The 17,483-nt window shown below is 42.0% G+C and overlaps 1 protein-coding gene across 1 annotated transcript; it reads left to right on the forward strand.

Annotated features, from left to right (window-relative positions):
• The first annotated feature begins 2,558 nt into the window (after positions 1 to 2,558).
• Myd88 (myeloid differentiation primary response protein MyD88) lies at positions 2,559 to 16,214 on the forward strand. Its single transcript, XM_075684591.1, has 7 exons — positions 2,559 to 2,717; positions 5,522 to 6,054; positions 8,811 to 8,858; positions 9,394 to 9,429; positions 9,504 to 9,672; positions 12,160 to 12,251; positions 15,505 to 16,214. The coding sequence occupies exons 2-7, from the start codon at positions 5,625 to 5,627 to the stop codon at positions 15,936 to 15,938; spliced, it is 1,209 nt and encodes a 402-aa protein (XP_075540706.1). The 5' UTR covers positions 2,559 to 2,717; positions 5,522 to 5,624; the 3' UTR covers positions 15,939 to 16,214.
• The last annotated feature ends 1,269 nt before the right edge of the window (positions 16,215 to 17,483 follow it).

Raw genomic sequence — 17,483 nt, forward strand, 5'->3', positions numbered from 1 at the left:
GGCTCGCTCGGCTGTCGCGTGCGCTCGTTTTCTTGGTGCGTGCTTGGGGTACTGGCGGCTTGAGCCGTACTTACACAAGGTTATTTCGGATTACTTCTGTTGCCATGCATGGACCGCAGTTTCTTCTTTGAAAGCACGTGAGTCATGAAAATTTGCGACTTTGATATCGCAAGCTACGTAGCGCTGAAGGGGTCTACTGGTCTTGCAATGCATATATGCATCCTGTCTGTTCATAAATTTTGCTTAAAAAGAACGTCTGCAAGTTCAATACGCGAAGTTATTTATGATGTTCCTCTAAACACTTAACATTCCCTTATTACTTAAATATCAGAGAATAGCATTTTACATGGAAGAAATACCTTGATATTTGGCGTCAACATTATAAATCCGTGTTAGGACACTCACTGCCCAGCGAAGCTTTCATCATAATTCTTATCACTCTGATGAGATGTTTTAGTCACATGTGGCAACTGTATTAAGGCCTAAATGGAAGAGATAGGCACGCATTTTGTGTGAAAAGGTTTGGTACTACTTTCACCGTTCTCTGAAATAGGCATATATATATATAGCATAACATATATGCTATATATATATATATATATACACTTCACGAATATCATAACAGCAATCACATGAAAGAAAATTTCGTGTTTAGGATCGAGAAGCAATCAAATGCAAGCGATGAAATGTGTCATAGTGACCCTCAGTAGTTTTTATCGACGATATGGCACACTCCTCCTGTAACGGAAGCACCCGACTGTCGTTATGGCGAGGCGCGCTTTGTTCGCGAAACCTAGCATTTCACTACAACTTCGAATTGAAACCGTGAAGTAGCTCTCTACAGCTCCAATTACGATGCCTATAGCTTATCGAGGCACTACAGCGCAACTTAGGCTGTGTTGAAATGGAAAATGCAAACACATTCTGCCTCAACATATCTCGATCCTGCGTTGTTTAATTACACAGACTGAAAACTATTTGCTTCGTCAGTGCATAAAAGAAAACTTCACGTGCCCGCCTCTTAAGGAAGACACCACAAGTCTCACATGAACACTTGACCTCCACTGGGGAACAATTATATCTTCAACATATGTGCAACAGTACTAATGAATGGGCCTTAGGCCTCTTGCTGGCTGCAGCGAACCGGTCCAAAAGGCGTATTTCACTCAAATATTTGACCGCAGTAGCCTGTGTCAGTTCTCCAAACAGATTCATCATGTCTGTTTCTCAAGCAAGAAGCACCAGTAAATTGCTCAAGTAAGTTAAACGTACATGTAGCACAGAAAGGAAATAAATAGTGGTACATTCCTTTCTATGTGCTGCCAACAGCTGTAAACCTCAATCAGCTTTGCTTCAAGTTACCACCACTTAAATTTAAACAGTGAAGACGGCCTAATTTTGAGAAACAGTTAAAAACGCGAGTGGTGCTGGCCGAATCTAAACTGCAGTGGTAGTTAAGTCCTCGTGTTACTGCAGAGGGTTATGTAAAGAAATAGAAAAATTCGATTATACCGCGAACTATTCATCGTGAGCAAACATGTTTCAGCGGGTTAAAATCAAGATAAATGTTGTAGAAGTCATATATCGTCAGCGTTTATTTGTGACACTCATATTGCACCATGGTGGGTATGGAATCTTAAGCAGATTCTTATGTGCTGTGATTTTGCGTCTATTCTTTGATTAATCACGTGAGCTATCACTGGAAAGCGTAGATTCGCGCATGAAAAACCCGTAATGGGCTAGTCTGAGCTCCCTCGGGTGGAACTATAGCGTTTCCTTCGGGAAATATACTGTCGCCTAGGAAATAAGCTCCTTGATTACATTTTCGCGAACGAAGACATCGTAAAGTATATATTTGAGAGGCCCGTCATAAGTATACAAGCATTGGGAACGAGAGCGAACAAACGGAAACACTGCAGAAGGCGTCCAGACACCGCCCGAACTGCAGCAGACGACAGGCGCGAGTCTGTGCCCTCACGTCACGCGAGCGGCGCTCGCAGCGCTCCTCTAGGTCGTTCTCGGGGCTAATGTAGCGTTCGCGCGACCACCACTTCGGTCCTTCGGCCACCTCCTGAACAACCGAAGCACCGCGAAAGCGCCATCCATGGAAAGCTCTTTAAAGCGCACGAAAGCGTCCAGTCAAATGTAGCATAAGTAACTGTAAAGCTGTACCTAGAAAAATAAAAAAAAGCTCCGTTTTCATTAGCTTTGTGCTAAGTTCGAGCGCGAACAAGCGAGCGGTTTAGCCGGAAGAGTTACAGCGTTATAGAGGTAACTTATGCGCCTTGAGTGAAAAAATGAAGCATTTTGCAATGAAGATTTACTTGAGATTGATTCAAAGCGCAATACCACACCTAACCTAGCGTCACGTGGTCTTTGTATCGTCTGCTTCAAGCGATGGCAACGCCAAGTTACTGACTTTATTTGGTAAGTTTTCAAGTTTTTCTTTACAAATAAACAGTTTTCAACACAATATAAAAGTGAATACGTAACTTCAAACAAATACAATTTGTTTGAATAGTTCAGAGAACTAGCGTCATGCGGTCTGAAGAGTGTGACGTAACCAACGCGCAAAAGAGTGGGTTGCTGGCGGGCTGCCGACGGAATTTCCGCAGCGTTTCCGCGGCGGCTTGAGGCACCTGTTGCTTTGTTTTAATAAGTTTTCAGATTTGCAAAGTTCGAGCTCATTTCCCAGTGACAGCTTCTGTGAACCTCAGGTATGTGTAGATTTGTAACTGTCGAGATTGCGACCGTGCGTGACACATCACACGGCAAACGCGCCTTCCGTTTGGGACGGCCGCTTTCAGGATACTCTGCCGTTTTCGTGCGTGATGATAAAGAAAAAAATGCGATCAGTGGTTCTGAACGTTCTTTTGTGTTCGATCCTATCTACCGTGAACTCGATGCAATTGTAGTTAGTAGTACTCCGATCGCTTTCGACGCTTGTCGGACGCGGCCAATTTCTAGCTGTTCCTAAAACGTAAGTCGCCCACTTGGAGCAGTGACAGGGGCCGTTCATGTGATTCGGATCCATTATCTAGTTTAAATTATCCATACCAGTATATCGTGCCGGTCTTGGCAGCGAAAAGATCGTTCGCAGCAGCAATTTTGGACGAGCATCCGGTTTTCCCAGGGATTTACCCATCACAAGCAGGTCGCTCAACTCGGACTTTTTTATGTCGTCCGGATGCTTTCCCCGAATATGTTCATTACACTTCGTTTCTAGTGTCGCTCATTCCAAAAGAAAGTTTTGATTTCCTTCGTTCAAGGGTGTCCTAAGTTTGTCAAATATATATCGTATCATTCCTTGGGGATCTGACACATTTTCGTAATGCATCGCATAAATATAGCCATCTAAAGTAGTCTAAATTAAATTATGGATATTAACGTAGAGAACATTCGCAGTGGGTTATGAGGGGCGCTGTAGTAGAGCCTCCGGATTAATTTTTGCCACTTGGAGTACTATATATATAATTAATAAAGAGATTTAGGTTAGGCGGCTAAAGCTGCACCCAAGCGTTGGGAGCCGCAAACCAACGGGCGTACGAAAGAACCAGAGCGAGCACAAACGAGCGTGAAGGACCCACAATGGAGTTTGTGTCCCCCAACGCTTGGGTGCGGCTTGCGTCACCTAGCTTGATCTATCTTATGTCTGTATCTAATGTAATATATCTAAGCACGTGATACGCGAGCGTTCTTGCGTTCTTTTCCCATCGGAATGTGGCCGCTTCGGCCTGTGATCGAACCCGCGACCTCGTACTCCAGAACGCAACGGCCACTGAGCGACTGCCGCTGTTTTACACACTAAGCAAGCCACATATGTTGCATTCTTTTTTACTCATGTTACTAAAGATAAACATTCCCACGACCTACAAACAGCCAAATCGTGTTGCAGAAATGTCCATTTGTAACACCTGGATATTTGAAGCTTACTATAAACATCCTGTATAGGGCAGACATGTCAGATTTACATTGCATAGTGTAGGGTTCGGGAGTTGTGGTCTTTGGAGTCGGGCGCCAGACTGAGCGTCACACTCTAGCCTATGCTGCTGGTTCGTCTCAAAACGGGTAGCTGGCCTGCACCGTTGTGCATACTTTCTGGATGAGAGTTACTTCATCGTGATCAGTTGTGAGGACGAGAGGTTGGAGAAACGAACCAAGGTGTTTATTTACATGGCAGAACAGGTAAGGGCAAGCTCATACTTGCAGGGCATGCAAGCACAGCACATGTTACATTGCAGCACGCAGATACAATGAAGTGCTTCTACACAATGACCGAGCATGCTAAGTAATTCTGGGAGAGCACTCTGTACTCATTGCATTGTCCCTTTGATGACTTGGATAGCGAACAACACAAGATGCCAGAAGCCATTCTCCAAAATTCCCAACCACTTCTTGACTGGCTTGACAGGCTGATATGATGCACAACGCTTGGTGATAGTAATTAGCAGCCTCTCGAATGCAGTCGGCATGGGCAGCTTCGTGAATACATATGCATCCCTTCTTCAGCATTTAGCCCGCACCTTGAATAACACATGCCTCCAAAGACAGCTTCAGTGATGTAATGGGCACGTCACTTAACTATACTAGAAAAGCACCCTCTTATAGGAGTGCAGGATTTTTCAGCATCTCTGCAGTGTTCATGTTGACTCAGATGAATGTCGTTTGGCATCGATACCACAATTGCTTTGGAGTACGTGCTTTGGTGAATATGCCAAATGTAACAATATGTAGTCCACTGTGACTGGCACGGACATGCATAACTTCCCATGATATCAGGTCCTTTTGCAGAATGTTGGCTACAATGAATATTACGTTTGCACTGGATGTTGTGTGATAGGTGCAACAGGCAGAATGGCCACACAGCAAGATCAGATGCATCATGTGCTAACTTATGTGCACATGCGCTCGAACGAAGAAGTGCAGTGTGCCCATTCTTCTAAGCTTTCTGCCAGGCACAAGTGCCATATTGAATTAGTAATAGTTCTAAAGATAAATTCTGTCACAAAAGACAAAGCAGATTTACAGATGAGCTGTCAACACAATAGTTTCAAATTATAATTTAAACAAATGAGAAAACGGAATTATATCGTAGAGAAACTGGAGAATAACGCCTCTGGGAGGATAATAATTTACGTGTGGATAAAAAAATGTCTATACGCCAAGTTGTTACAATATACGTTAGAGATTATGTGATGAAATCTATGGAATCGATGTGATGAAATGTGATTATGTGATGAAATCGTTTCATTCTTAAGTCAAAGTAACATGCTCAAGACATCCTGTATTTCTCCGACAAAAGCATACCTGTCCATGATGTCTAGCAGATGTCAGTCTTGGACTTGAACATTAGGACTTAATTTGTACATTACAGAAGCAATTTGTGGTTTACTGGACAGAATTGTGGAATCTAATTCGAGAGTTGGGGTGGTTGCAGTTACCTATTTATTCCTTAATAACTGTTGGAAAGATTAAAAATGAATGCAGCATTATCCTATATGTGTTCTTTCTTTTGTTTCAGGAGCCATTTCAGTTACTTATTTCTTCAGGTTACGACGCACAGCAGGGATGTCCCTACGTAGCCTATCAAAAGTCGCATTATTTTGCGGAGGCAGAAACCTGCCATGCACCACATCGTAGCACTGGAAATCTGTTCCATTTCTATTGGTGCATTGATGCCTGACAGGCCGATTATGGCTTACCCGCGACTCCCTGAGCCGAGCTCTGCCGAGCTCGCACCAGACAACTTCCAAGACGTTCCGATCAGTGCAGTCGGTCTGAAGTGTCGTGCCATACTTGCCATGCGCCTTGATGTGCCACAGCTGCTTCTGGGGCCGTCAGGACATCGTGATTGGCGAGGGCTGGCACTGCTGGTGGGGCTTAGCTGTGATGAGGTGGAGCTGCTGAAGGAACAAGGAAAAAGCCCCACAGCATCTCTCCTGGAACTGTGGGATGCACGGTCGGGCCAGCACCTGGCAACTGTCGGCCGGCTTATGCAGCACCTTATGTGCCTTGAGAGATATGACGTTATTGAAGACACCAGAGCAGAGCTGCGTAAGTAACTGATGCTGATTTTTCATTATCGTTGCGTGGATCAAATTAGTTCTAAGAAAACCCACAAGGTGGAGGAAATTTGATAAAAGGGGAAAATTGCCATCCAATCTAGGATAGCACAAAGCTACAAATTAAACCCGTATGGGTTTCTCAAAAAGAAAGCTTCACAGTTGAAGAAATATTCATCCTGATCTAGGGATCAAACCCCTGACCACCTCCAGTCCTTGCTTCAGTTGCGAAGTTTTCTTTCTGAGAAATTTATCTTGATTTCCTTTGCAGTTCTGTGCTACTGTTGAATTGAAAAGTTTTGTTTCATTCTCTGCATGTAAGTCACAACCTCTGTATCATTGTTAACATTGGTCATTATTTCAAAAGAACACCAGAGCTGCTATGCTAATGCATCAGGCTTCTAGTGCCAAAATAACAAAAAAGCGATGTAGAATACAGTGGAACATGATGTTGGTCAAATAGACCGCTTTCACACGGCTTTCACTGTGGCACCCCGCTGCCTGAGAACATGCCGGTACGTAGTAGTAATCCTTAGCTGGCTGAAGGGCAACCATATGGTACAAAGCATGTTGTGTTTGTACCTTAACAAGCAGGACCAAAGGCAGGGACGTGAGAGTAGAAGGATTCCACATTAGCAGTGGAATCGAGGAGGTGCACTGCCCAATGTCCCTAAAATTTCAGTGTAAAGTTCCACAGTTCCTTTTTCTCGGCATTCCCCAGAATGTTGTCTTAACTCTTTCCCAACCATGGGAAAAATAGGTGTTTTTCGTAGGTTACACCAGATTTTATTTCTGAAGAAACTACTGCACTCAGTATTTTATGTAATACATAAACAGAAAGCAGAATGAATGTAATTTTCATGCATAAAAGACTTATTAACGAGATATATGTAAAAAAAAAAAGATATAAATTGCCAGAATCAAGATTGTGGGATAAAATTGAACGAAGTTTGTAAAGACACGTTTGTGTCTACTAAGAAAAATATGTAACAAGAATTATGAGATAGAATTATGAGGCACTATTTCCGAAAAAATCAAAATTTTTCGTTGGATAGGTATTCCACTACAAAAATTTAACTGCAGGTACTGCAAGTACTGCTTACGAAAAGGGTTCTACTTAAATTGAGGACGATGCAATGAGCTATGGAAAGAATAATAATAAGTGTAACGTTAAGGGATAAGAAAAGGGCAGATTGGGGTGAGGGAACAAACGCGAGTTAATGATATCTTAGTTGAAATCAAAAAAAAAAGAAATGGGGCATGGGCAGGACACGTAATGACGGGGGAAGATAACCGATGGTCATTAAGAGTTACGGAATGGATTCCAAAGGAAGGGAAGCGTAGCAGAGGGCGGCAGAAAGTTAGGTGGGTGGACAAGATTAAGAAGTTTGCAGGGACAACATGGCCATAGTTAGTACATGACCGGGGTAGTTGGAGAAGTATGGGAGAGGCCTTTGCCCTGCAGTGGGCATAACCAGGCTGATTATGATGATGACGTGTTGGGTGTGCCGGGCTGCAGCTGCGGATGTTCCAGGCTGGTTTGTGTCATCGCTATCAGAATCAAAGTCTGACGAATAGGCAGCATCCTAAGACTCGCTGCTGCTTGATCCATTGATAAAATCACTCGCAGAAGCAGTTGAATCACATCTGCAATCTGTCAAAGTGCGCACTCCACTCCCAGAGGCGGCCATTTTTGTTTTCTACTTTGACAATCGCAAAACTTCGGAGTGCATTAAATACTCACTGCATGGCGTGAAAAAATTTAACTGCTTAGAAAACAAAAGTATAGTTCTGCTTCACGTCCGATAGTGCAGTGTGTCCATGAGCGGCGCGGAAGGTCTCTAAAGTGGTGTTTCAAACTATCGTTAGCAGGCTAACTATGCCCAATGGGTGCGGTACAGAAAGCGTTAAACCAGAGTTCAGCTGAGATTATTTCTCAGGAATAACTATGCCCATGTACATGATGTGAAGAGAAAAGCAAGGAAATTGCTGCATCGAGGAGTTACAGTAGGAAATGAGTGAAGACTACTGTCATTATGGCGCCAGTAGGCACACTGTGCATGTTCTCTGAGCGTGGTGAAATCAGTCTGTTTGTGCACAACATTTAAATTGAGTAGCACAATGACATAGACAATAGGGAGGCCATGTATAAGAAAGTGTCTGCCATATATGGTATCTCATATTTGTGCTGTTTTTTGTTACCGTTTTTTTTTTACTACGTATTCATTTTTCAAAGAAATAAGGGTGCTGGAGTTGTTTTCTGAGGTGGTAGTACTGTATTAAGGATTTCCAGCCTGTGCTAGCTGGTATGAGTATGGCTGCTGCAGAATTGGAAAATCATTTAGAAATCGATGTCATAAATTAACCGGGGCCTGTAAATGAGCACCTTCTGTCCTAGATCAAGAAAATCACAAGAAATAAAGTATCTCACTCTTCAAGTGATAGTTGTGTAAGTTTGAAGTTTGCCGAGTCTTCAGTGAGGACTCTTAGATAAGCTTTTCATTATATTTATTAAACACACTCACTGAGAGAAATGTATAAGTTGAAAATTCATGAGAACTTGTGTATGCACACACTGAAGAAAGCCCTCAATAGTAAAATTAGCCTAAGCAAGGCAGTATGGCTTCAAAAAGCACATACCTTCAGTTAGTGCACTTTTTGTTGCTTTACTAAAATGAGCTTTCTGATTTTTGTGATTTGAAATCTCAGAGAATTTATTTATTTTACTGAATGAACGTTATCTTTCAGGTCAAGACATAGAATTCCACCGAAAAAAGCAATCTGGTGGGCATTCAGGTTAGTGGACATTAGTACTAATGCACATTGCTATGGCCTCTTAATAAAGGTAGTGTAAGGCATAGTACTATTGTTCTGGATTGTAAAAACAGGAAGCAAATTCATCTGCAAGTCAAAGCTAATATATTATTTTGTTTTTGTTGTTGTTGTTGTCGTCGTCGCCATATGCACTTCATGTTATCACTGCAGCTCAAGATGGCTAGTTAGTAAGAGCAGCAGCAAGGCATGGTGTTGGCCACACCATGTAACAGAAGTCAGTATAAGGTGTGACCCAAGATAAGGACGTGTGTATTGTAATTTGTCTTTGCTCTTCATAGTTAAACGCCACCAGTTTAGTGCAATTGCTGCAGTACTTGTTCATGAATCATGAACACATATACTGTCAACTAGTAAATTGTTCACTCTCTTTATAGTTATTGGGTTCATAGATGTAGTGTGTCATCAGATGACCATAATACTTTCACAAGCTATATCATTGTAGATAGTTTATGTAGGTCCAAGGAAAAGAACTTATCACATTGTTGTGCATTTTCAGATCTTGTTCAAGGTCCAATAGACAAGTCATCAATGAGTAAGTGAAATCAGTATATTTTTTATGCCCACTAAGTGTGGGAAAAGTTCTAACTCACCCAAATTCACATTCAGGGATACCAGTCTATGATGCATTTGTCTGCTATACATCGGAAGATTGGCCCTTTGTTGAGGTGCTGGTCAACAAATTGGAATCCTTGGGTCTACGTCTGTTCTTGCCCAAGAGAGATCTAAAAGCAGGCGTCCTTCAGTACTCGACATTTTATGAACTCATGGAAAAATGGTAAGCTGTCCTGCGTATAAGCATAAATTTCTTTTTGTGTGTATCTAGGAAAGCATTGCAATTGATTTCAACCAATCCACGCAGCCAAGCAAAGCAATTTGTTGACTATTTCAGACACACAAAAAAAAACTGCAGTCAGTGGTCAAGAGGCATAGGTTGACTAGGCAAGTTTTGTCAGTCTACACTACATTTGCATATGCATTTGTGCTTAATTAATATGGCTTCCAAAATGCACTAGCTGTCTACACAGATGCAAGTGTCTGAGGCAAACTACTTATCTAGCGTTGAGTGAGGCAACTCGGGTAAGTGCTAAAATGGTTTAGGCTAAAGCAGCATGTGGCATTGAATATCTTATGCTAATTCAGGTCGTGTTGCAGTTTATCTGTTTTGCGTTGCAGTTTATCTATTGTTGCAGTTTTACTGTTTAAGGGCAGTGTGGCTGAAATCGAGGCATTGCAATGATTAGCTGCAAGTTCAATACCGGGTGTTTCATGGAAGATTTGGAGTGATTATTAAACACAGTACAGCAGGTGTGGATCCAAATTTTTAGGCAACTCATCATTCTTAGTGGCAGACATCAAGATCTTAGTAGCACATAATTAGTATAGGACAATATATTTAAGTAATTAACTAACTCACATCTTGGCAGCATTACAGAATATGTTGTAACTGCAATATTGACGCTAGCCACTAGACAAAGTGCACTCATGTGCTAGTAATCTTGTGCCTTACTCCAGTTTTAAAAGATATCTCCTCGAAATGGACAGCAAAATACTTTAGTGTTCCAGTTAGCATTTTTGTATACTGCAAAAAAAAATGCAGTTCGGGAAAACATTAACTAAAACTGCCACTCTCATGACAGCACTTTTCCACATGGCTTCCAAAAGCACATAAGCTGGGAACGCTCTCAAGTTGGAGAGGAATAAACCTTCACTTGCAGTTCAGCACTTGTGTTTGTGTGATTTAGTGTTCATCCATACGTCAACAAGTGCACTGCCTTTAGAATGATAGAACGATTCATATATGGGGTCTTTTGTTCGTGAGTTTTCTATCTTTCTTTAATTTTTGGGTACAAATTGCATGTTATTCTTTAAGAGAAAAACCATGGCTAAATCGGGGTTTTTGCTGTCTGGCAACCCAAAGTTTGGAATTTTCCTGGTAACAGTCTACAAACTATTAACACATGCAGCATTCTCTTCTTGGACCTAAATGGACTTTTTGGACACAAGTGAAATTACTGACAGGGACATGCAATGACAAAAAGAGTTGCTCGCAAGCGGCACAAACTCATTTGAATAAATGTCCTCTCAATGGCACAGCTATTGTTCGTAATCCATAGCAACGTCAATGCTGGGTTCACTTCCTAGCACATTACCACCATTTACAGGTATGCTATGGGCGGCAAATGCGGTGCGATGGACCATTATCGTATTCGTGTAAACGTGACTACCAAAAACGTCAACCAGCTTTCATTCAGTCGAAGGCCAGTTACCATTGAGTATGTTACATACGCCAGTTTTTGCCCAAATGTTTTGTGAAAAGGAATCATATATCATATTCATATGAATAATATTGCTAATATATATGTCTTGACCATGTGCTCACACAAGATGGGCAGCGTTCATTAGTTTTCTAAAATCTACATTTTTTGTCTTTTACAAAAGGACAAACTTTGTGAATAAATAAGGTTTAACCAGATTTTTATAAAATTTGTTCCAGGTGCAAAAATGGGGCATTATTGTGTTTTATCTGAAAATGAAGGGCCCTACTCATATACTATGCTTCAGGGACACACTAAACAACTGCAAGTGGTCGAAATCATTTTGGAGCTCTCCACTACAACACTGTGGCATGCTTCACAGACCTCTGTGCAGCTTCTGAACATTAGACTTGCCAATTTAGTGCCTTAAGATTTTCCCTGAAGCACTCAGTATGGCCTTTTCCAGTGTTGATCTAATTCAGTCAGTGTTTCTTGGTCATTGAAATAAGGGCATGTGTAGTGCTCACAGAACGAAACACAATGGTAAAACTTGAGGCAGATAACTCCATATGTGCAATTACTTCAGAGTACCATGGCCTGTCGCTAAGAATCTCATAACTAAAGGTGATGCAGGCTCAAATCTAAATATACGCGCCAAAATTATGGCGATGTTACAATAACTGCCGACGCTGAAAACGAAAGCATGTGGTTGAGCTAGCCCTAAATTGGCACACTTCATTCTGTGAGCACTGCACACATAAAGAAGATATGTGATTATTTTTATGTTTTCACAAAAATTATGGAGAATAGATCATCACGTGTGCTAATTAGGCAGTTCACATGCAAATCATTACTATTTGATGAAAAGCTCTGTTTGCTAGAGGAAGAATACTGCTTACTGCATGAGTGATGAAGCTACTTCACATTACCTTGTGCAGCTTTTGTAGCAGTAGTTTAGGTCTAATTTTAACTTTTCTTTCTGTATGTGTGTTTTTTTATCATTCCAGGTGCAATAAAACCATAATCGTGTTTTCACCCGACTTCCTCCGGTCACAAGAGTGTCGTGTGCAGCAAAGGTTCATCGAAAGCATAAACATTGGTGAGTTTTTGGATGCCAGAGGCCAGGTTTTCTATATGTGCAAATCAACATACCTACCATGTCTTAATATGTGCATGTCAGTGGTGTATTCAAAGCAGCACACTGCTGACCACAGCAACAAGTCGGTGTATCTATATCAGGCTGGTAGACCTTGACATTTGATATGTTTGCCACTGACTGGATAATTAATACAATGTAGCGTCAAAATAATGGCAGTACAACACTATGGGAGTAAAGGGCTGCTATAGTAGGTTCACAGTAATTCAAACTCCGATACAGCACAATTCTGATTATAATTAATAGAAATCTCAAGCACTTTGGTTGGCCCACAATTTTCTATACTTTCCGATGCAGGTTAGCCGCAGATAGTGGTTACTTCGGACCTTTCAGTTTCTTAGTGCAGAGGAATGTGACCCAAGAAATAAACGATTAGATGATGTTAAGACGTTAGTGGTTGACAGGGACATCTTAAATTGAATGTTCAGGCTGCTGTACAGTCAAATCTCGATATAACGAATCACACGGGACTGCCGAAAATCGTTCGTTATATTGAAATATCGTTGTAATGAAAAACTTGCGGTTATAAGCCAGTGGACAAACCTAGGAATGAAAATGACATACCTTGGCAGTAGATGCGTGTGCAGACAAGCATACTCTTAAATAAAGATGTTTCACTTACTTTAACGCTGCTTTATGAAGAATCTCATCTCTGTTCAGTGACCCACAGTTGTCTTCCTTCGGGTCATCATCACTGGAGAGGCCATGAGTGCAGTTAACAATCTCTTCGGTTGTCAGGTCTGCCGCCGTTAGTGTTGCGCTGTCGCTCTCCATGTAGTCGTTGAAGGAAGAGACGGCGGGCAGCAGTTCCACGACCTCGGTCCACAAGTCTCCTCGGCAGTTGTCGGTTACCTTCAGGTCATCTTCAAGCTGCACAGGCGCTTTGACAAGCCCTGCTTTTCGCCAGCAGTTGCTAATGGTAGATGCCTTCAAGTTCCACCAAGCTCCTGTGAGCATTTATGCTGCCCTGACGAATATTGATTGCAGTCGGCTGCTTTAGGCGTAGGTTGATAATCAACAGCTGCTCAATGCGTTTACGAAATTCTGCTTTCACACTCTTTATAATGCCCTGGTCTAGGGGTTGCGACAAGGACGTGTTGTATAGCGGCTGAAACTCCAAGCGAACGTGTGTCAAGTGAACATTCACAATGTGAGCAGAGCAGTTGTCAACAATCAGGAGAAGTCTTGGTTATCCCTCCTCATTTGGTTGTCGAGTTTGATGAGCCACTAGGAAAAGAGTTCTCTGGTCATCCAGGCTCGTTTGTTCGCGCGGTAGTCATACGGTAACAACATAATGTTTTTCATGCAGTGAGGCTTTGCGTACTTGCCGATGACAAGCATTTTAATTTTCTTCATGTCTGTTGCATTGCAGCAGAACAAGACCGTCACGCAAAGCTGCGACTTCTTCCCTCCTTTTCACTGCTGCCCTTTGAGGTGCATCATCCGGTCTGGCAGGAGCTGATAAAAACATGCAGTCTCATCTGCGTTGAAAATATCGTCTTCAGAGTACAACTTAGCCCACCGCTAGAAAACAATCATTGCACCAGGAATGCATGGCTTCTATATCAGCAGCCTTTTCCTTATCTCCCCGAGACTACCTGCCAAGTTATTCCGTTTCTTTGGCGAAAACAAAAAAGCTTACCCGCACTGGCGTCGAACCCAGTTATTTCAAGTGCATTGGCGAATTTGCGGACTTTTTCGTGGAGCATTGGGCCAGACACTGGAACGTTTTGCAGTCTGGCATCTTTGAACCATGCGAGAACAGCTTGGTCCACATTTTGAAGGTTTCCCAGTCACAGCCGTTTCCTCGTAGGAGCAAGTTGCGATTCCCGATGAAGCTTGACAATCTTGTCTCGGTCTTTCAACATGGTAGTGACAGTTGATAGAGCAATGCCACACTGTCTGCACACGTCAGTTTGCTTTTCCCTGCATCAATTTTCTACAATATGTCCAATTTATCCTGCACCGAAAACTGCTTTCGCTTCTTCTTGGCTCTTGGATCGTTGGATCTCACGCGAACATCGCCAAACCTTTGTCGTGAAGTTCTTGGTGAAGTTTGTGGTGAAGCAGTTGGCACTCGACATGGTGATGATGATGGCTACTGCACTCGCAGTTTCTGCTTCACACGAGAGTTGCAGCACTGTTACTTTTAGCCGAATTCATAATACCGATGTTCCTTAGTTGTAAAAAGGAAAATAAACTATGTGTGCTATTCTGGAATATGTGCTGTATTGAAATTCATAGTTCGGAAATATTTTTACATGGAAAATATAGGCAATCTGGCGGGGATATGTAATATATTTGTAAATTTGAGAAAATCATTAATGTGGGGTTTGCAGTAATGAGATTAGACTGTATATGGTGATGTGCTTTGCTACAACTATTTGCCATGAATGCAACCATATGCTACATATATGTTCTTGTAACTGGTCTATGCTTTTCTTGACTTCATTGCCTATTGGCTTTATATGCTCATGATTAACAAAAATTGAGCCGCTCTGTTTTGCTTCTTCTCTGTCTTTTTCTACATTGTTTTCATCTTGACCAGGTTTGTATATCTGCTTGTGTGCTTGGATAAAAAATTTCTATTGGACCATATTTTTTTTATTCATCTTTTCCCCTTTCTGATAATAAAAGTAATCTGCTGACCCTGGGAAAATAGACTTGATAGTAGTAGAGTCACACTGGCATAGTATTCCCAGTCTTGCTGATTTTCCGCTTCCTTCATTGCATTCCGATGAAAGGTCCATTATCCTGCGTGGGGCCATTATCCTGTCTGCTTTTTGGCTTTTATGTTTTCTCAGCCGCAAAATTTTTTTTACAGTCCCATGAAAGGCCTGTCGATGAGGCTTTGTCACAACAATCCGAACAGCAAGTGGGAATAGGTTAATGGTTAGCATAAATGAAGGTAGCAAGAAAGTAGCATGTGCAGTTGGCATGAGAAGTTTATGGACCGTGGGATCTGAGGAAACATTGAATTTCCAACCAGCTTGTGACCGTAGCCAGTAAAACTGTACGTGATCCTGTTTGCATATGTAGTGCTAGTACAAACGGGAAATCCAAATGTCAGCCTATGTGTCAATGCTGCAGAAATATTCAGCATATTTTTTTTTTCAGATCCTGCCATCCGTGAACTTTGGTGCACACTGTCCTACACTGACAATAACATTGGTGGTATTGCACTTCCTTTTGGCAGAGCAAGCGCAGCAGAAGCTGATACCAGTCATCATCAAGCAGTGTGCATTGGAGGGCACGATCCGAATGATTTCCAAGATCAACCTCTGTGATGACACTTCTAAGCTAGCCGAGTGGGGCTGGAAGAAACTGATCGAGTCAGTCCGGTGCCAGGGAAACTCGCTGTTCGTCAGTGCACCACACTCTTGCATCTTGCCTGCTGCCCCGGCATCGCTCGTGATCCCTGCTTCTCTCGTCGTGAGCACCATGCCCGCACCCAGGAAGCTGGTGACAGCTGTGCACACGAGGACACACCCGAAAGACACTCAGGACGTCATAGCTGCTACAAGTTCAACGAAAAGCAAGCTTGGGTGGCTAAGATTCTTTGGCAGGAAAAAGGCGAGCAGTGTGTCTAGTGATTCAAGTGGTTTCCAGAGCATGGCTTCACCAGAGTGACTTAGCGGTGATGTTGCTACGATTTGCCAATGGATGTGTGGAGCCACATTAGCAGGACAAAAAAGGTGGACACATCTTTTATGCTGCAAGACTGTGCTTTAATAGAGCTGACTTTGTGTGGTGGAGTGGCTGGCATGTTGGCCAGTTGCTCTTGCCTTGTGTGCATCCTGGAATAAAATGTGGTGGTGGTTAGCTCACTGCCAACCTCAACAGATCCAGTAGATCAGTTGTCCCATCTACCAAGCACTAAAGCATAAAGAAATGAATTTATTTCAATCTTGGGGATACTTTCACTTCTGAGAGATTCTGAGTAGTTAGTGCCAGATGCATCAACACCTATGAGCAACATTATTCTCATTCCAATGCCAAGTACTTTCTTAGCACTGTGCCAGGAACACTCTCGCCCTTGAGTATCGAAATTTCATGGCAGTAAATGTATGCATCTCCGAAAGAGATTTTCTGAGAATGCCGCCTTAGCTCTGTACAAGCAAAATGCAGGGGCGCTCAAGAACAATATGTTAATTCTTTTATTTGCCGACATTCACTTCAAATCCACGCTTTCAACAGAAAAGTTTGCAGACAGTCACTATTGTGCTACTCAAAGATACTTTATATTGCAAGCTTCCTAGTACAGTGAAAATGTTGCGAGTTATCTTATATAAATTGTCATTGCTGCAAATTCTTGACACTGCTGCTTGCTTATTGAACTAGCAGTTGAAAGCGAGGTTTCAGTCAGTCAAACCCTTGTAAAAAAGTTGCCTTGTTTTTTAAACGTTATTGCACCCATGTAGTGCCATTGTTGTGTGTACTAAGCCTCAAATACATTTTTTTTATTTGAGATTTCTTATGTGCATATGTATTATAAAAAAGTTAGGCGGTTTTACCAACAACAACGTCCTTTGAGTGCAGTAATATACTTGGTCGTGGCGATGTTCTTAATCTAGAAAATATTTTTGTTCAAAGCCTTCGGTGTCGTCCGAGAAACTCATTAAATGGAGCACATTTGTGTGCATTATACTCAATTCGTTGTCTTATAGCTGACATCAGAACAGACAATCTTATTTCACTTAGCATGTACTATAGTCCACATGAATGGCCAGTGCCACCAAAGGTGTCGCAAGCTTTTAATGTGCATTTTCTATGCTGCCAATTCTAAAAATTCTGTAACCAATAATGTTGAACGCCAGTGAAGCACTTAATAGCTAGCTGGTACACGGACAGTTTTACCAGATGCAAAGGTGTGCCATTACATTTGAACGCTGTTGTGCAGCAATGTTAATTATACCACCATTTTAGTGAAAGTGAAAAGAGTTGCCTACAAATAGTGCAGTAGAATATAAAGAATTCTAACTGATGGAATTTGAACATGTCCAGGGTAGCACCCACAAGTTCTCAGTGCATGAACACTTGTGTTGTGAACGTACTCTGTTTGTATGAACACAGTCTGTTGCCTTAAAAACAAATATTGAATCGGAAAGCATCAGATTACATACTAAAACGCAGCCTTCAAGTGTGGAATGTCGTGTTATTTCACTCGGGCAGAAA

This window comes from Dermacentor variabilis, chromosome 3, assembly GCF_050947875.1.
Source record: "Dermacentor variabilis isolate Ectoservices chromosome 3, ASM5094787v1, whole genome shotgun sequence".
Lineage (NCBI taxonomy): Eukaryota > Metazoa > Arthropoda > Arachnida > Ixodida > Ixodidae > Dermacentor > Dermacentor variabilis.

Coding starts and splice junctions, on each gene's coding strand:
- Myd88 (XM_075684591.1), top strand. CDS start 5,625: ATGCACCACATCGTAGCACTGGAAATCTGTTCCATTTCTATTGGTGCA. Junction 8,859..9,393: donor GCAATCTGGTGGGCATTCAG/GTTAGTGGACAT, acceptor GTGCATTTTCAG/ATCTTGTTCAAGGTCCAATA. Junction 12,252..15,504: donor CATCGAAAGCATAAACATTG/GTGAGTTTTTGG, acceptor TCCTTTTGGCAG/AGCAAGCGCAGCAGAAGCTG.